Raw genomic sequence first — 19,997 nt, forward strand, 5'->3', positions numbered from 1 at the left:
GGAGAAGAAGCAGCTGCAGCATAAAGACAGAATAAATCCAGCTTTGTGTGTTTTCCATTGTAGCTGAAGTCCAGGACAAACTGTTCCTTTTCACCTCAATATGAAACGCGTAATAATTTCTCTGAATGCCAGAGGATTCTGTTTTTACGGGACGGTTGGCAACTCTACTAACTGACCTTATGAATAAAATAAAGTTCAACAGTAACAAGTAACGCGTTCCTGACTTTGGCATAATAACTAGTTACCGTGCTGGTTACCACAATAATAACGTAGTTACTGTAACGCGTTACTTAATAACACGTTAGTCCCAACACTGGTTCTGACACACAACACAAAACTATCCACAACACTACACACTAACTACACAAGCCTTCTCCGATACACAAGCCGGGCTGATGACAGCGAATATGTTTTCCCTTCATTGATGGTCAGTCCTGCCTTTGAGGAGCAGCCTGAGGGGAGTGGCATGCTGCTCTCCCTGGGGACACCAGTGCTGGATAGTTTCAGCTCTTGTGGCAAGAAGCAGCTTTATTTATGCTGTGTTAAGGTGCTGAATTTCCGCTCTCTGGTTGGAATCAGGGAGTCAAAATGGAGTTTTTTGCTTCGGATTCTACCCCTAAAGGCAGGTGGAGGGTGCTGTATAAGCCTCCTGTTGAACAACGGATGGCTTCCCTCCAGTGGAGGATTGTACATGGAGCAACAGCCACGAACAGACACAGAGCCCACCTGGACCCAGGCACTGGGGAGGGTTGTCCTTTTTGTTCAGAAAGGGAGACGCTGGAGCACTTAGTGGTCTGTAGTCAGGTTTCAGAGCTCATCACAGCACAGAAACAGCTTTAGTGAAGGTTACAAATGATCTTCTTATGGCCTCTGACAGTGGACTCATCTCTGTGCTTGTCCTGCTAGACTTCAGTGCAGCGTTCGATACTGTCGACTAGGGCTGCCACGATTAGTCGACTAGTCACGATTACGTCGACTATCAAAATCGTCGACGACTGATTTAATAGTCGACTCGTCGTTTGAAGCTTTGTAAGATCACAAAAGACGCAGGAATAAGTAGCAGGATTTAAGAGTGTAATAACGGACTGAAACAGAAGATGGCAGCACTGCATGTACAAGGATGCCAGCTGCCGTTAAACCCCGAAGAAGAAGAAGCTGTGTCCCAGAATTCATAGCGCGGCCCAGCTCAGTTTCCAACAATGGCGGCAGCTAGTTAGTTTTAATATTACTCTTATTATTCTTTCTGGGTAACAAAATAAACGTTTAACATATTTTCAGGCGAGAATGTAGCTGTGTAAACCTCAAATATCTTCTCAGTTTATCAAGACACCACATATTTTCAAAAGCGCTCCGACGTTTTCGGAGACGTCTGTTACCCACTAGCTCGATAGCTAGCCGGGGGCTAGGCTAACTAGAGCCGTGAGAACACCGGACTCCCGGCTTCAAACCCACTGGCCTCTTTCGCTACTCAGGTTAAACATGATATATAAGTCACTTAGATAACTTAAAAATGTTATTGTTTGGCTTTTTTCAGTATTTTATTTGTTCCTGAGTAAATCGGTTTGGCTGAGATTAAAGTTATAATTTTTACACAGCTGAATAAACGTCAAGCAGACAGCTGATTATCAGAAGTGTGAGATGCTCGAGAATATACTCTGGTGTCCTGTTGTATTTTAGATAGCAAGGAGTTTATTAAACTTCACCGAAACAATCTGCAAACTTCATTTAAATTAAATAAACTATCATCTTGTCTTTATTTTTAGCAGTGGCGGAGCGGGACGGGGGGGGGGCGGGCTTACTGGGCTTAAGCCGGGGTTGTTTTTTCAGAAGCCCGGGGTCTTTTGGAGTGTAATTTTTTCATAGTTAGATGCCTGGCTGACACTGTATAAAACAAAAACTACACACAATATTTGAAGCACATAGTGCACACTGTGGGAATTTACGACTGTGCATAAACCCCCCCTAATATTGGTATGATCCAGCTCAGACACTAAAGCGACTGAGCGAGGGGGCGGGGCAGCTGCTGCCTGCGAGTGCACTGTTAGAGAAACGGAGCGGGCAGACAGAAGAGACCTGAAGTGCAGGTACCAAAGCAAATCATTCGTACTGTACAAATAATGTAAATATGACGGTGAATCACGAAAGTTGATGTCAAACTGATCACTTGACCCATATTACGTTACTTGCTCTTCGAGTGAATCAACAAACGGTGAAATGAAAAGCCGAACAACAACAAAGCTGTTTCTTTAGAGAGTCTCAGCTTACATGTGTGTTTGTTTCATATTTTCAGTTGTTTCCCTCCACGGCTAAATAAATCAGTAATGCACTGATATACAAGAATGGACATAAGGAGCTTCTTTCAAAGAAACAACTCAGGTAGATGTTATTTTATATATTATGCTTTGTATGTTGTTCAGTATATTTCTATGCAAAACAAGAGGAACTTCAACACACAGCAGTATATTCACAGTTTAAACCAGATATTTACACTTTATGGAAAACACAAGAACATTTTTTTTACTGTTAAACATCAATTTAAAGTAAACTTGTTTTGTTTTGGTTAAATAAATATTGAAATATCTTTTGAATTAGTTAAATGTCAGAATAAAGAGAGACAGAGCTGTGTATTTTTTATCACTTTCATCAAATGTAGGAGCACATATACTCTTAAGTTTATTGTTAATTAATAAGAAAACTGCAGACGATTCTGAGCTGAAGAAGCTTCTGATTGGTTGGTAGAGTCCATGTGAGTAAACTGGTGGCACAGCTGTGGATGCATATAAGGCAAAACACAGAGGCTGTTTCTGTGACATGGGAACATCAGGAGATGTCAACAAAACACCAGGAACAGAACTGTGGAGCTCCATCAGTGTGGCTCAGTTTGAATACAGTTTGGTGCCATTTACAGTTAAGAAACACAGACAGTTTCTCTCTTTACTCTTAAAGTTAACAAATATGTTTTTATATTTATCTAAAAAATAAACATTTAGTCTGATTTGATGTTACAATTAAAAAAGTGTTTTGATCTGAAGCGTTTGTAAATATCTGGTTTCAACTGAATATTTGATGATGTTGGTGTTTGGCTTGATTGTCAGCACAGAGAGAGAGAGGGTGAGGAACAGGGTGAGACACACATGTTAGTCAAATGGTTGTTTACCAAAAGTATCACCGTATCATAGGGACTCATGTATCTCATATCTAGTGTTTCTTTTTAGGTTTGTTACTTTTCAAACTCTATATTTATTAAGTTTTGCAGCTTGTTTGCACAACGAGGCTGAATAATTATATAAACCTTTCTGAATCTAAATAGTGGACTTTGGTAGAATTAAACAATAAGTGTAGTGCAGGTCTATGATGATTTTAGTGCTGCTATCATCTAGTTTTCTGGTTCTGTCTTGGTTAAGTCCTCAGTAGTCCTGATTTTGAACTGTTGTAGTCCTGTTTTAATTCTGGATCAGTTCTGGGTCCGGTTGAATTGGGGTTTAGTCCTCGTGTCTTGATGCAGCCTGACTTTGTTCTGACTCGCTGCTTAATTAAAAAACTAGTTTAAGGTGTCCTGCATATGTGATATATTTTTTTCCCTGTATGAAGTCATTCTTTTTTTGAACAAAACTCAAAACAGAGCCTATTAATCTGTCAGTCATTTCACCCCCCCCCCCCCCCCCCCCCCAAAAAAAAAAAAAAAAAAAAATCCCACATGCATACCACCCTTTACGGCTAAGCCCCGGGTGTTTCAAATATCTGGCTCCGCCTCTGATTTTTAGTTAGCACATACCTTAAACACTTAAAGCTGTAAGCTAATGATAGTTATATAAGAGCAGATGCTGCTGGTGCAATAAGCTGTATGTTTTACGTCCAATGGATGATGATCTGATTAGTCGACTAATCACAAAAATAATCGGTGACTAGTCGACTATCAAAATAATCGTTTGTGGCAGCGCTACTGTCGACCATAATATCCTATTAGAGCGATTAGAGCATGCTGTAGGTATTACAGGTACTGTGCTGCAGTGGTTTGTATCATATCTATCTAATAGACTCCAGTTTGTGCATGTAAATGGAGAGTCCTCTTCACACACTGAGGTTAATTATGGAGTTCCACAGGGTTCAGTGCTAGGACCAATTCTGTTTACACTATAGTCCATCCAGGTTTGGTTTTTTTTTTGCTTTTTCCTTGATGAATATTTTTTCATATTACTCTATATGATGTATTTGACTTGTATTTTGTGTGTTCTAAAAACTCAATAAACATATTGTTGCAAAAAAAGAATAGAATAGAATAGAATAGAATAGAAATCATTTTACAGCCCTTTAAAAAACGGTGAATCTCTGTTTTACAATCTGCTGCTCATCAAATCTTCTTTAAGCCACAAACAGAGTCAGGAGCACCTGAGAGATGACCTCATCAGACAGGTGAGTACTGGAGAAACTCAGCAGCAGCTCCATGCTGTCTGCACAAGTTCAGTTGTAAAAAGAAACCCCACCCACAGACTTCATGTGAGCTCCACCCTCACCCTAATTCTGGGAAAACAACCTCACACAGTAGCTCAGGCACAGATGTTTCCTGTTATCTCAACCATCATAGTGGGAACGTGAAGATCAGACCTCTACAGGATACTGGGAGAAACACACACGCGTCGTCGGTATTCATATCTTGTGAGGACATGTTGTTGACATAATGCTTTCCCTGACCTTTACCCTGCACCTACACCAATAACCGATTGTAACTCTAACACTAAAACCACATTTTGAGTCTCAAAAGTGCCTTGGTCCCCACACACACACACTCACAGTGTGTGTGTGTTGGATACTGGCGGCTCTGATGGGAGGAAGCTGGAAAGTCACGAGTCGTGTAGAGAATTCCAGCACATTAAAAAAACCCTGCAGACTGAAGGAGTCTAACTCGAGGTGGTGGGAGGGGTCAGATATCTGGGTACATGTGCTGTGTATAGGACGCAGGCGAGAGTGGAGCTCGGGCTCAGGTCTGTGTGCTACAGAAAGCTTTACCCCGAGCTTACGTTTCTGATCTGAGTGAGTTTACACCACACGCAAGCTCACACAGGTTCAAGCTGTCCTGAGTTAAACTTATCATCATGCTGAATAACACAGAACAATCCTCTAGTTTTCGATTGTGTTCAGGAAACGTGTCAGAGTTTCTTTGAGTCTGGTTGTTTGTTCAGAAGCGTCTTTAGCGTTATTTTTAGAGTTTGGCATGTTTGAGGTTTTCAGGTTACACTCTTCAGATTAGATCAGTGAATGTCATTTTTTTCTATTTTCTCTCCATTGGAGATGTTTCTCTGTCGGCTCTGTTTCCTCAGGAAGCCACGCCTGACCATTAGAGCAGCAGCAGCTCAGAGACTTCGGCAAAGACCTGCAGCAGCAACCAGTAAGTGAAGCTTCTCCTTCAACGCTTCAGCATTGATCAGAGTCCAAACTGGTTTTGATTTTACTGGAAACAGTGAGGTTAAAGTGTATGACAGTGTATGAAAGTGTGTGGTGGTGTAGTCCTGGCTGCTGTCGGGGGTTCGGTGAAGCAGATCCGTGGATGTAGCAATAACGCGGTCATATCTGACACTCGGGTTTTAAACCTCTTTTTAGGATAAACAAACTGTGATGCAGAGCGATACAAACTCCTGTATTCAGATTAGAAAAGCACTGATGAAATGTCAAAAACAAACAGCTCTGTGAGGACTCTGATTGGTCAGTGAGGAGTTAACAGCTCTGTAAGGACTCTGATTGGTCAGTGAGGGGTTAACAGCTCTGCGAGGACTCTGATTGGTCAGTGAGGGGTTAACAGCTCTGCGAGGACTCTGATTGGTCAGTGAGGGGTTAACAGCTCTGTAAGGACTCTGATTGGTCAGTGAGGGGTTAACAGCTCTGCGAGGACTCCGATTGGTCAGTGAGAGGTTAACAGCTCTGTGAGGACTCTGATTGGTCAGTGAGGGGTTAACAGCTCTGTGAGGACTCTGATTGGTCAGTGAGGGGTTAACAGCTCTGTGAGGACTCTGATTGGTCAGTGAGGGGTTAACAGCTCTGTGAGGACTCTGCTTGGTCAGTGAGGGGTTAACAGCTCTGTGAGGACTCTGATTGGTCAGTGAGGGGTTAACAGCTCTGTAAGGACTCTGATTGGTCAGTGAGGGGTTAACAGCTCTGTAAGGACTCTGATTGGTCAGTGAGGGGTTAACAGCTCTGCGAGGACTCCGATTGGTCAGTGAGGAGTTAACAGCTCTGCAAGGACTCCGATTGGTCAGTGAGAGGTTAACAGCTCTGTGAGGACTCTGATTGGTCAGTGAGGGGTTAACAGCTCTGTGAGGACTCTGATTGGTCAGTGAGGGGTTAACAGCTCTGTGAGGACTCTGATTGTTTCCAGCTGTGATCAGGCTCTGGGCGGCGGCTCCTCCCACCAGCACACTGTTACACAATGCCTCAGTCATGTCATCATGTTGAACTCCTTCAGATTTCCAGTGAAATGGCTTTAAAGTCATAAGTGAAGAAATCAGACTCACAATTTACCCAGAATGCACTTTGTGAAGTCTCCAGTAGTGAATGGTCAAACATCAGATTACCAGTGCTGGTTTCTGCTTGTCACACAGCTGCATACAGATGTTGTCTTCTGACTGAGACTCATCAGAGCTTCAGTATTAAAGTGGTTGTGCTGGTGGAAAGTCGGGTGACCGATGGCGTCGGGGGCACCATTGACTCGGGCCAAGAACACGCCTCTTATGACCCACAGGGGCTCTGACCGTCGGCCAGCTCGTGTCAGAGCGGTTTCAAACCTGCTGCCAGGCTGAGAGACGGCAGTCAGTGAAAACATCACAGTGAAAGAGGAAGTGGGACAGGAAGTGACAGGGAGGGGTGGTCGTGTCATACAGGAGCAAAACAGACAGAAGAGGATTTGTGTGAGGCAGTCGAAGGCAGCAGGTAAGAGGACAGAGTGTGTGTGTGTGTGTGTGTGTGTGTGTGTGTGTGTGTGTGTGTATCATGTTTACATATCTCTGTGAGCACAGATAGTTGGCATTATGCTTTCCCCAGCTGTTCACCCCAACCATCAAAGCAGACACAAAGATATGTAAACATAGTACACTCACACACACACAAACACACAGACACACACACACAGACACAAGTGTGTGTTTGTGTGTGTGTGTGTGTGTGTGTGTGTGAGTGTGTGGAGTGCCCTGCGTGGACGTGGAGAACATGGTCACCGTCGGTGTTTCTGTGTTCGTTCTGATGAAGACGACCTATCGTCTCTATGAGTCGTGTTACTGAACGTGCACTCTGTGAGTTTGCAGAGCTCTTGTTGTGTTTGCCTCTCGTCTCTTCAAAACAGATTTTTAATGGCGCTGTTTTTACCCGGGTCCATAAACATTAAAGTTACGGGAAAGTCGTCTGTTGCTGAAAACGACCTGATATCACTGAGACGTGTTTGACGCGTGTGTGTAACGCTCAGGCTTCCTGCGCTCAGTGTGTGTGCACGTCGCTCCTGCAGGAACGTGGACGCCATCCTTACTTTGGTGCTTTTAAAGTCCCGAGTCTCCGTTACCCCGGGACTCCTGCTCTGCAGACGCACCTGTACACACAACGGACAGCCCTCCGCCCAGGCTGTGGTCACCGAGGTAACCCTGTAATGGATTTACTGTCAGGTCACATGTGAGTCATTGGTGTCCTGCGCTCTTTTTATCCTGTCTTCCTTTTCTCACCCCAACCAATCACAGCAGATGGCCCCGCCCCTCCCTGAGCCTGGTTCTGCTGGAGGTTTCTTCCTGTTAAAAGGGAGTTTTTCCTTCCCACTGTTGCCAAAGTGCTGCTCATAGGGGGTCATATGATTGTTGGGTTTTTCTCTGTATCTATGAAGCGCCTTGAGGCGACTTTTGTTGTGATTTGGCGCTATATAAATAACATTGAATTGAATTGAATTGAATTCTTGGCTTGAGGGCTCTGATGCTGATTTCAGGCTCATGGCGCCTCTGTGACTCCCAGATATCAGCTGTTCTTCACACGATCACTCGTCTTCACGGTTAGCTAGACACGGGCTCACGTTACCATCCTCCCCTCAGTAAGGCAGGAAAAAGAGGAGGCGGCGATGAGGCTGAGAGGACCTGCGGGTGTAATAATCATTTAAATATTTCCATCATGCAGCTGAGAGCTCAGGAAGTGTGTGTGTGGTAGCGAACAGGAAATAACAAAGTGAGAAACATAATAACAGCTCAGGCGTGACCCGATCACGTGATGCTGACTGAGCCAATCTGAGGCTGAGCACAGGGCTGGACTGCGTCTCCCTCCCCTGCATGATGATGCTCACCAACAACCCAGAGTCCAGGATCCAGGACAGGAAGGACTTCCTCTGACTCTCATTTCTCTGCTCCTCTGCACAGGTTCATCATGAGTGTCCAAACTCACCGTCAGTGCAGCATCGAGATCCAGAACAAGACCACGACGTTCACCCTGTGCAACCCACGGTGAGTGCTCCACGCCCACAGAGAGCTGTCCCCGCATCAGCTGCATGGCCGTTATTAAAAACTGACTTGGATGTTTCTGTGAGGTTAACTCCAGATATATGTAATATTGCTGTTTTCATTCATGAACGTTCAGAAAAGCAGAACAAGTAAAAGCACAGTTGTTGATTGATTAAATTACAGTTAATCACACGTGAGTGTGAAGGTTGACGAGATCCCTCGACCCCATGAACCTTTCAGACTCATGCTGGGACACGAAGGGTCAAGGAAGGACAGTAGGAAGGAAAACTTCCTGTTAAAAGGGAGTTTTTCCTTCCCACTGTCACCAAAGTGCTGCTCATAGGGGGTCATATGATCGTTGGGTTTTCTCTGTATCTACGGTACAACATAAAGCACCTTGAGGCGACTGTTGTTGTGATTTGCGTTGTATAAATCAAACTGTGTAAATTGGGAGTCAGAGTCAAACAGGATGTGACAGTCAGATCAGATCTCTGACAGGAAGCTGCCATCTTTCTGTTCAGCTACGTTCCTTCCTGCTTCACCAAACCTCAGACTTCCTTTAGACCAAACCAATCCAACCAAGGTGCCATTATTTCTATTTCATATCACTTTATAACTTCTTCATCTCAAAGAAAAATATCTCCTACACCATAGATAAGGATGCGTTGTCTATGAAAGACACAAATATGGTTCTTTTCATGTACGGGCACGACGACATTTGTCTGAAAGCTACTTTATGGCTCTTGTATCGTTATCTGTGGTACTATACGAGATGAGCGCTACATTCACCCACGACATGGTGAAGTTGGTGCACTATGTGTGGCTCCTGAGACTGAACTACCATCCTTTTAACTTAACGAGTGAACTGTCTGCTTGTTTCTCCTTAAACGTCGGTTTGACTCGACACCACCAACACAACCAGCTTCAGCAGCAAAATAACTGAACGAACGTCCAGTCATCCAGATGTTTGACTGTAAAAGTGGCGCACAGTGGCAGGTCCTCCTGTTTGCTGGCTCTGTTTGTGGATGTATTATCCATAAACTCGTGATCTGTCTGCAGGGTTACAGTCAGTCTTCTAAAGTAAAGGCCTGAAAAGTCAAAACGTCACTTTGCCGACATTTGACCAAAAGTAACTTTTTCCACGTTCTTCAAAATTTGTATTGTTACTTAAATAAGTGAGAATAGATGCATGAGAACAAAGCCCAACCAACACACTTCCGCATCTGGTCCGTTATTGTGTTCCCAGGAACGCTTCTGTTTCCTGATTGATTTTTTTCCTTTTGTTTTGGCGTTTAGCTTTTCCTGCACCACCCCCTCCCACCACTCCACCACCCATTTCCCATTTTGGGTCAGATACGTTATGTCTGAGAATGGCTAATTAAAATATGGAAAACAGTTCCATACTCAAACCGGCGGAGGGATGCAATCTGTCCAGCAGGCCCGAGTCTGTGCAGGAGACTCTTCCTCCAGGTCATGATCATCAGTGAGGACAGGAACGCAGAACAAGCCACAAATCACAGGCTTCTTGCTCAGCTCTGTCCTCACCACCACGGACAGCCTGCCTTACTTCCTAACTTCCTTCCTTTCGGCCTTCCTTCCTAACTTCCTTCTGTCTTAAACCCATCTCTGATCTGAAGTGGATGACCGCCTGGTCCTCCACACTGCAAACCAGCTGATGGAGCTGGATGCTGTTGCTCATCCGACAGATCTCCACAGAAGCTCGTTAACAGTAAACGCCTGATAAAGTTTCTTTAATTAATCCGTCACCATGTTTGATGTCGTGCACAGGATTCAGACCTCGGCCTGAAAAGTCCTCCTGCTCTGTTTGAGCATTTTAGATTTGAGTCTTTGCAGCGTTTGGCCCAAGAATCAACCCTCCTCTCAGGTGTGCACACAACATGAAGACATTGTTGCCTCACAACAAGAAGGTCCTCGGCTCCACCATCGGACCAGAGTCTCTCTGTACCGGGTCTGTGTGGGTTCCTCTGGCTTCCTCCCACAGACGCCTGCAGTCAGTGGGGTTAGCTGAACTCTAAATCATCCACAGGTGTGAACGTGAGTGTGTTAGAGCTGTGGCAGACTGGCGACCTGTCCAGGTGTGCCCCACCTCTCGCCCTATGATAGCTCAGATAGGCTCCCGCCCCTCCGCAACCCTGATAAGGTTAAGTTGGCGACTGATGGATGGTCTCTGAGCGTGACGGTGCAGGTGTCTGCCGGTTGTTCAGGTGTGTTGCAGGTGTGTAACGGCAGTGATGTCTTTCTGTTCCTCCAGCATGCACATTGTGAGCGGCTCCTGCAGCTCGCCCCTGCCTCCCACGCTCAGCCCCTACGAGAACGGCAACGCCCTCTTCATCAAGAAGCCTCACACGGCGTGCGGCTCTGTGACCGTCTTCACCTACGACCTCCAGCACGTGTCCACCCTGCAGTTCAACGGCAGGGTCGCGGTGATGTTCTCGGTGCCGTACGACTTCAACTTCTACTCCAACTGGTACGCGGTGGGAGTGTTCGACATGGACAAAGCCTGCGACCAGCACCTGTACGACGAGATGTACAACAAGTCGGAGCAAAAGTTTGTCAGGGGCAAAGCCAAGGGGCCGAGCCTGACCTACAGGGGGGCCTACATCACTGTCAGGGCCACCATGTCCGACACCTACCAGCCCATCCTCAAGGTCGCCATCTGCAACAACTGAGGCCCGCGGCCGCACCTGCAGTGTGCACCATTAATCCCACTTAACCCAGTAACACTGGGTTCACACTGCAGGAGACCTGCAGCTGATCGATCAATCAATCAGTCAGTCAGTCGATTCTCTCCTCATTTTATATCCAAACACAGATTAAATCTCTTCTTTCCCCGCCCCTCCTTCCTGATGACAGCCAAACAATGGTGAGCTGTGATTGGTCAGTAGTGTGTCCCGATGTTAAACTTTTTTTTCTTGTCTTTATGTTTGACACAAATTTAATTTTTACTTTTGATGATGTCACTCAGAAATCGTCATGGCGACTGCGTTACTGTGGTCCACAGAGCTGTGCAGCTGTGAACATGTGGATGAGATAATAAAGGCTGAGTGAGCACTAATGTCTGAGCTGTTTTCTTAACCAATCACAAAGCAGTAAAGGAGCTTCTTCAGTTTTCAACTAGTGCAGAGTCCGAGGTTTTAAGCCCTGTGAGAGTTTTTCTAAAGGGGTCGTTGGCCCACTGTTGATCCTCCGCCTAATCACATGAGCCAAGGTGTGAAACAGGTGTCACTATCAGCCAATGCTGTGACACCTAGTCCCATCCTGTCATGTGACTTACTGAGGTCAGATGGTCCAGGGTGTGAGTGGGCGTTAAGGCGTCTGGGAAGGATCCCATCCTCAGTGTGAGAGGATACAGAGCTGCTCTGCTGACAGCACTGCCTCCTCGTGGAGGCTATGGAGCGTGATCCCTGAAGATGGAGCACGTCCTCTGTTGAGGGGCCAGATCTGCTCCTTATCTGGATTATAGATGAATATTATTTGCTATTGATATCTATTGACAGTGTATTGATTTGTCCAGGAGCTGCCCTCTGATCCCATATTTATCATCATCAGCGTCACGTGATTTTCTGAAGGTCAGTAAACGCCACACAGCAGATTCTCCAGTTTTCACTGCATTTAATTTAAAAAAGATCTTTGTTTACATAAATAAATAAATACATAAATAAATAAATAAAGAGGGGAACATCAGAAACAGTCTTTAGATATTGTGTCAGTGTTGCGTTGCTGCAGAGCGTGCTACTGCATACTACTGATGGAGGTCTCTTCCTGTTAAAAAGGAGTTCTTCCTCCCTACAACCACTGAATGCAGCTCAGTTTAAATGAGACAGAATTTATTTCAGTAACTTATTTTAAAAAAGTAAAGCATATGAAATGTTAATACAAAAAAATAAATAAATAAGACCAATCTAAAGTAAAAAGTCAGAGTGACTAAAATGCACGACAGAAATATTTGGAAGACAAAGTTTCTGTACTTAAAGCACTGAGTTACTCTGAAGCAACAAACAAACAAACAGTGTTTGAAGAAATATGTAGAAAAATAAATAAATATTTCAAATAAATACATAAATAAATAAATAGAGAGGGGAACATCAGACACAGTCTTTGGATATTGTGTCAGTGTTGCGTTGCTGTTGCGTTGCTGCAGAGCGCCTCCTGCTGGCAGCAGATGGAGGCCACGAGCAGCTCCAGCTGTTCCAGGCGCAGTTCGGTTTGGTTCCTGAGCAGCTGCCATGACGCAGTACTGCAGCCCTGTACACACAGTACTACACTTATTACCACTGTCGCTACACACAATAATACAATGAGTACTACAGTACTTGTACTTACAGAGCAAGACAGAGTACTGTTGGCCAGAGTCCTGTAGTAGCTCCTCAGTCTGCTGTTGGCTGGACTGTTGGTGGAAACCTGGAGACAAAGAACAGTTCAGACTGAGGCTCGGAAAGGAGGTGAAGCACTGATGAAGAGGAGGCTCTGGGAGGAGGTGAAGCACTGATGAAGAGGAGGCTCTGGGAGGAGGTGAAAGGAGGTGAAGCACTGATGAAGAGGAGGCTCTGGGAGGAGGTGAAGGAGAGTGGGTGTGGGTGCATGTTTGCTCCTGTGAGTAGGCTGAAAGCAGTGAAGTGGGCGTGTCCACTCACACACGCGCTCAGCTCCGTGATCTGTCTGTGGATGACCGTCAGGAAGCCCTCCGTCTTGTCGGCGCCCCAGGGAGCGGCTGACAGGTTGTCATGGCGATACAGACAGAAAATAAGCTGCAGACTGTCTCTGATGAAAACCAGCTTTGACTCCACCTGGAGAGAGAGAGAGGTGAGCTGCAGGCGTCTGATTGGCAAACAGATGTGATGTCATCGATGTAGTCATGTGACCTACCTCAGAGTTTTTTATTTGCTTGTAGAGATCTTTTGGGAATCGAACCGGATAAACTGAAGAGTGCTGTTCAGTCAGCTGATCGCCCTGAAACAGAGAGACAGCGCTTCATTTCACCAATCATGACGTGTTGTTGACGTCCCCACATTCAGTCTACACACTAAACATGTGACCTGTGATGTTTACAAATGTCCTACAGGCTCTGAATGCATCGTTTTAGCTGTCAGTAAACTTTGTGTTGAATATTCATCACGTCTGCAGACGAAGGTCTTATTTCAGTCAGGTTTCAGAGCCCATCACAGCACAGAAACACAACATCTCTAAAATTAGAAATATCCTGTCTCAGAGTGACGCTGAAAAACTAGTTCATGCATTTATTACTTCCAGGCTGGACGACTGTAATTCATTATTATCAGGAAGTCCTAAAAACTCCCTGAAAAGCCTTCAGCTAATCCAAAATGCTGCAGCAAGAGTCCTGACAGGGACTAGAAAGAGAGAGCAGATTTCTCCTGTTTTGGCTTCCTGTTAAATCCAGAATTCAAAATCCTGCTCCTCACATACAAGGTCTTAAATAATCAGGCCCCATCTTATCTTAATGACCTTGTAGTACCATATCACCCTATTAGAGCACTTCGCTCCCGCTCTGCAGGCCTACTTGTTGTTCCTAGAGTATTTAAAAGTAGAATGGGAGGCAGAGCCTTCAGTTTTCAGGCCCCTCTTCTGTGGAACCAGCTTCCAGTTTGGATTCAGGAGACAGACACTATCTCTACTTTCAAGATTAGGCTTCAAACTTTCCTTTTTGCTAAAGCATATAGTTAGGGCTGGACCAGGTGACCCTGAATCCTCCCTTAGTTATGCTGCAATAGATGTAGGCTGCCGGGGATTCCCATGATGCATTGAGTTTTTCCTTTCCAGTCACCTTTCTCACTCACTATGTATTAACAGACCTCTCTGCATTGAATCATATCTGTTATTAATCTCTGTCTCTCTTCCACAGCATGTCTTTATCCTGTCTTCCTTCTCTCACCCCAACCAATCACAGCAGATGGCCCCGCCCCTCCCTGAGCCTGGGCGGAGGTTTCTTCCTGTTAAAAGGGAGTTTTTCCTTCCCACTGTCGCCAAAGTGCTGTTCATAGGGGGTCATATGATTGTTGGGTTTTTCTCTGTATGTATTATTGGTGGGTCTACCTTACAATGTAAAGCGCTTTGAAGTGACTGTTGTTGTGATTTTTAGCTGTATTAATAAAATTGAATTGTATGTAAACGTGTCACATCTTGAAGAATCACTGAGAGTCTCTAACTTAAGTTCTTAAGTTCAAAACCCTGAAAATCCTCTTATACAGAATCTCTTTATGTATTCACACAATATGTCCTGGAAACATGTTTGAAAAACCCAAGCAGTGTTTTTCATGTCCTGGAATGTTTTAAAGACCAATTTAAGGACCTGGAGTCAGTGCTGTACTCACCATGCGAGTGAGGAAGCCCCGGGCTTCTTCCATCGGTGCTTTGTAGCGTGTGAGCCAATCACAGCAGAGGGCAGAGGTCAGGGCGCCACAGAGGACGAAGAGCAGACCGGTCCAGGTGACCATGATGGAGACGATGAAGATGCTGTGCGGTGCTGAGAGTGCGTGTCCATGCTGCCAGCAGAGTTCAGGCTTTTATTTTACAAACAGGAAACAGAAAACATAACAGAAATTTCGTGTTTCAGTTTTCAGACAGAAGCAGTGAAAGGGCGGGCTTTCAGAGTCTCTTTAATCAGGATGTTGTCACACAAACGTCAGCTGCTTTGATGTGAACCTGAGCCGGGTTTTAACACCTGTCTGCAGGTAAAAGTCCCCACTCTGTAATTTACAAATGTCCCGAGGGCACTGAATGCATCAATTATTTGTAACGTTTATTTATTCATTTATTTATTTGTTTCTAAATCAGAGGCTTTATATTCATGGATACAAGTTTGTGTTTAATCTGCGTGTTTAGGCTCTTATATTCAAGGACCCTCACTTTAAAATGTCCTGGGATATTCTTAAGCACCCTGGAAAGTCTTGAAGTGTCCATCTTCGTGAGCTGTGATTGGTCAGATGTGTGTGTTCTGTCTTATTAACGTGATCAGTTCATTGATCTCAGGCTGATCGATCACTGATTGATCGATCAGCTGTGTATTGGTAGAGGAATGACAGCGTTTGGGTGGAATTCCCCCCTCGCTTTCATTTTCCACACAGGAAGCAGCAGCATTTCACAATAAAAGCTGTTTGTGTGTGCGGTTCACTGTTTCCTATAAATAAACTCTTTAACTCTTTATTGTCATTGCACAGTCATACATAGTACAGTAGTACAATGAGACTGGAAAACTGTCCTATGTCGCCTGTTACCTCCCCTGCAAGAAAGTCCGGGGAGGTATCCAGTCAGGTCAGCTATTTGCATTGATCAGGGCTGTTGCCCTGTTGTAACAGCTGTCCTTGAGTCTATTTGTTCGGGACCTCAGCAGCCTGAACCTCCTGCCAGACGGCAGCAGCTTAAACACCCGGTGTCCTGGGTGTGTACCGTCCTGTAGGATGCTGCGTGCCCTCTTGAGACAGCGAGTGCTGTACAGGTCCTTCAGGGAGGGAAGAGGATGTCCAATGATTTTTTGGGCCATATTGATGACCCTCTGGAGTGCCTTTCTGTGTGCTGTGGAGAACCACACACCGATGCAGTATGTCAGCACACTTTCAATGGAGCAGCGGTAGAAGACGGTCAGCAGCTCCTTCTTCAGGTCCATTTTTCTGAGGATTGTCAGAAAGTGGAGACGCTGTTGGGCCTTCTTTAAACCGCAGAGGTGTTAGAGCTCCATTGGAGGTCTGTGTCTATGTGCACACCCAGAAACTTGAAACTGGAGACCCTTTCCACGCACTCGCCGTTGATGCTGACAGGCTGCAGCTCGGACTTCCAAATAAAGATTTGTAGATGTATTTTATAATCGATGTTTGAGTTTCTGCTTACTGTTGTGGACCTTCTGCTTTCCTTTTTTCATGCAGTCTTTATTTAAACCTTACCTGAAAACCAACATGCTTTTATTTTGGTTTGCAGTTTTGTTTTCTGCTGTCTAACACCCAGCTGACGTCATCGTCGTTTTCGCTTTCGGGTGTGCAGGAAACTCTCTGTGACGTCACACCAGGTGAGCTCACTGATGAGGCAAGAAAGAAACTCGGAAATAAAACTTTATTAACACAGCAGAGTGGCGACAGACACGCGCGCTCATCCTGATACTCCTTACTTCCGGTCTCAGCAGACAAAAAAAGCTTCATTGAACAATCTCTCCACGATGATCACTATGACAACACAGCAGACGTAAATAGAAAAGCAGAGACGCGATTGTTAAATAACAGCCGTGAGACTCGTGACGAACAACATGAAAATGACACCAAACTGATTTCCTCTCAGAGGAGTCAGGCCCGGCAGCGGGTGGACTTCAGTGATTGGTTCTGTAGGAGAACGCTCTGATTCGTCGAACATTGTCGCTCTGTGTGCTGATTGGTTGCCGTGGCAGGCTCCGCCTCTCAGCGGAAGCGCGCTCCTCTCGCGACCCCGCTGAGCGCGTTATCAGTCCAGGGGAGCGGCACACGTGCGGCCGGGATGGAGGCGGAGGTCGTGGACTTCCGGGTTCCCGTGGAGAGCTGGTGTGGGACGGTGCTGGTGTGGGACATCCCGCCGACCCACGGCGAGGCGCACATCCACGTGAGTGCACACACGGTGACGTCAGTTTGTGTAAAATAGTGACGGTCTGTTCTGAGCTGCTGGTGTAAAGTGAGTGGATGTGACGTAAGAGCTGCAGGTGAGTGAGGCAGGAGTCGTTAGTGGGAAGCGTCACTGCCCACCGACCAATCAGATCTCCATTCCTGAACATCCCTCAGTGCTGTGTGTGAACAGTGTGTCACATCTCTGTTTCCCTGCTGAGCATCAGTAATCACAGTCAGGTGGATTATTATCGTTGTGTTGTAAGCATGTATATCTGATCAGATTGATGTGGTGGTCAGAGTGAGGAGAGTCTCCTGGGCGCAGACAGTGGCGGTCCTAGCCTGTTAGGCGCCCTGGGCGAACACCCCCTCTGGCGCCCCCCCCCCCCCCCCCCCCCCCCACACACACACACACACACACACACATACACACACACACACACATACATATAAAGAGGAAGAGAGTATGCATAGTGTGCAAACGGCTACTAAACAGACATCATACTTCGTCATACAATGAGAACAGGACAAATCAACAATTGACACTGACTAATTAATTTTATATTATTGTATATATTGTTTGGAGTTTAGTCTGTTACTGTTACTATTTTATTTTTACCATTTCTTCTTGGAGGAACTGTAACCCACATAATTTCCTTAGGGATTAAGAAAGTATTCTGATTCTTAATGTTTCAGGATACATGACCTGCCATTATCCAATGACACATCTGCTTACCTGTGTCTTTTGCTCGTTCCTCCTTGTAGGAGCCATAATTAAATGTATTAAATTTTAAGGATCACTGGGTTTTAATTTGTTTGGTTGCTATGGTAATGTGTAACAGGAGTCACGTGGGTGCTAGCGGTGACATTAAGAGGGCGTTGTCAGTCTGTCATTCACTGGTTTGATTTTGACAGAGAGGAGGGCTGGGTAGCCGTAGTTTTTGTTGACCGCAGCACAACGAGTTTCCCCTTGTTGCATTAGAGCCTGTGATGTTTTAAGAGTTTGAATCGCGAGCCGATCACATTGCTCTGTAAACTTTTCAAGCACTTTAATAAACAAGCAAGCAATTCCACCTCTCCATTACTGCGTAAAGTTGACAGCGCGTCAGGCAAATAGGCAGGCTCCATCCCCGGCCTCTAGTGACTGTGGAAGTCGCTACACTCCTCCTCTTTTCTCTTTTTTTAAACTTTAAAAACGGGTTGTGTGTGAGACTTTAAATAAACAAAATATAAAATATAAATTTTAAATTGTTATTGATCCCTTTACCCCGAGTCCTAAAGTGTATATTTATTTTTCTTACTCTTCTTATATATATTGTTTGTTTACTTGCACTGCTGTAACTGGAGCCTCGTCGTCTCGTCTCTCTATATACTGGACTGTATGTAGCGGAGATGACAATAAAGTTTACTTTGACTTCAGCAGCGAGCAGGTGCACCGAGGGCTCTCGCGCTCACTTGCATACAGAATTTCGAAAAAACATCGGTGCAAATGATAAGTCTGTATCATGATGTCTGGTGTTTTCGTGTTTGTTAGTTTGTTTTTATTTAGTTTTATTTTGCGAGCTGGTTATTAGATGCTGCTCCAGCCAGCCAGAGAATCCCCCGCCACCCCGCCCTCTCCTCCCTGTGCCGCAAGCAGCAGGCGCACCTCGCAAACGGAGGACGCCCTTACTCCCATGGGCGATAGAAAACCGATCGGTGCCTCTGCCATTCCCAATATGGGCTCGCATGATGTCGGGGCAGCATGAGTACGAGCATTTTTTTTTTTTTACCGATGCCCATGATGCCGCCCCCCACCACGATGCCGCCCCGGGCAACTGCCCGTGTCGCCCGTATCTAAAACCGCTACTGGGCGCAGAGCACACGCCTGCTCGACCAATCACGTCCATCCACTCTGCTCTGATTCCCACGTCTCCTTCATCAGGCTGTGGGACAGGAAGTTTCACGTTTCCATGGATACAGCCTTACTGTGCAGCTGTGAAGCCAGAAACCAGTTTCTGCTGCTTCAGACATTTCCTGTCAGATTTCTAGTCACCGTCTGATAACACCTCTGAGGTTTGTGGCACTCTCAGAATCAAGTTCTGTGGAAGAAGAGTCACATGACCCACCAAAGGCCCCTTTATAGACAGCCCCGCCCCTTTGACGTGATCGTGCTGGTTAAACTGTGAGCTAACAGCGATACCCTGGCTACTCGCTGAATACTTCTGATACTAAATCAGAAGGAATGATGATGAAGGCCGATGAAGACTGTCCACCTAAACACAGATGCAGGACAGGGGCGCTGCCAGGATCCTGAAACCCTGGGGGCTTAGCCCAGCCCTGAAATATTTTGGGGTTTTAATTGATAACAGCACCTTTTTAACAGTCATTGACTACAGTAACAGATGAGTGTGATGAAGCGTTCGTCTGTGAGACGGTACACTGACGGTATGCTGGCGAGTTTAACAGCGCTCGCTGCTCCGGCCTCAGAGCCTCTGCTTTTCACTGCTGCTGCTCTTCTTCACGCTCGGGTCTTCTTCACCAGCCTGCTGCACTCTTCACCTCCTCGCTCTCTCCTTTTATGAGAACAATGTAAACAGTCTTCAGAGTCAGCACTGAACACCAGCTGAGGACCCGCCCTCTGCTGCTCTCCAACCAATCACATCTGTCTACACAGTCACATGTCTTCCTCCTTACTCGATTGCTGTTTTCTATTGCACTATTTTATTTTTAGGGCACTTTAATAATCACTCTGTTGATGTCACTGCACAAACTGTCCCATGCAGTGTCCTGAGATGTCCACTAGATGGCAACAGTCCTCTGTGAACATGGAGCGTCAGCACCATCAGCACCAGCGCTGACATCACCGTATTATCAAGGTTACTGCAGTAATACTGTGTACACATGCAGTATGCTTCAGTGTTGCAGTAGCTGATGCTGCAGGGATATAAAACCTGAGAACTTT

The 19,997-nt window shown here is 45.6% G+C and overlaps 3 protein-coding genes across 6 annotated transcripts in view; 2 read left to right on the forward strand and 1 right to left on the reverse strand.

Annotated features, from left to right (window-relative positions):
* The first annotated feature begins 4,580 nt into the window (after positions 1-4,580).
* LOC102791643 (DELTA-sagatoxin-Srs1a-like) lies at positions 4,581-11,526 on the forward strand. Of its 4 annotated transcripts, none has more exons than XM_035914080.2 (4): positions 4,581-4,643; positions 5,319-5,386; positions 8,376-8,459; positions 10,729-11,526. In XM_035914080.2, the coding sequence occupies exons 3-4, from the start codon at positions 8,383-8,385 to the stop codon at positions 11,144-11,146; spliced, it is 495 nt and encodes a 164-aa protein (XP_035769973.1). In that variant the 5' UTR covers positions 4,581-4,643; positions 5,319-5,386; positions 8,376-8,382; the 3' UTR covers positions 11,147-11,526. The 4 variants fall into 4 exon arrangements, with proteins under 4 accessions (XP_035769973.1, XP_035769970.1, XP_035769969.1 ...); XM_035914077.2 differs by lacking the exon at positions 4,581-4,643 and adding an exon at positions 4,898-5,031 and having other exon boundaries at positions 5,290-5,386; XM_035914076.2 differs by lacking the exon at positions 4,581-4,643 and adding an exon at positions 4,898-5,031.
* A 935-nt stretch (positions 11,527-12,461) lies between these two features.
* ifnphi1 (interferon phi 1) lies at positions 12,462-14,929 on the reverse strand. Its single transcript, XM_035914082.2, is given in 6 exon segments — positions 12,462-12,644; positions 12,646-12,722; positions 12,801-12,878; positions 13,112-13,264; positions 13,344-13,427; positions 14,807-14,929. Coding segments are annotated over 6 exon segments (597 nt in total). The 3' UTR covers positions 12,462-12,562.
* Positions 14,930-16,885: 1,956 nt separating this feature from the next.
* The window catches only part of rdm1 (RAD52 motif containing 1), a 5,936-nt gene continuing 2,824 nt past the window's right edge, over positions 16,886-19,997 (forward strand). Inside the window, exon 1 of the mRNA XM_087840396.1 lies at positions 16,886-17,054. Coding sequence (XP_087696522.1) covers positions 16,953-17,054 — 102 coding nt within the window. The 5' untranslated portion in view covers positions 16,886-16,952. The remainder of the gene's footprint in view (positions 17,055-19,997) is intronic.

This window comes from Neolamprologus brichardi, chromosome 4 (assembly GCF_056152115.1).
Source record: "Neolamprologus brichardi isolate AB-2024 chromosome 4, ASM5615211v1, whole genome shotgun sequence".
NCBI lineage: Eukaryota > Metazoa > Chordata > Actinopteri > Cichliformes > Cichlidae > Neolamprologus > Neolamprologus brichardi.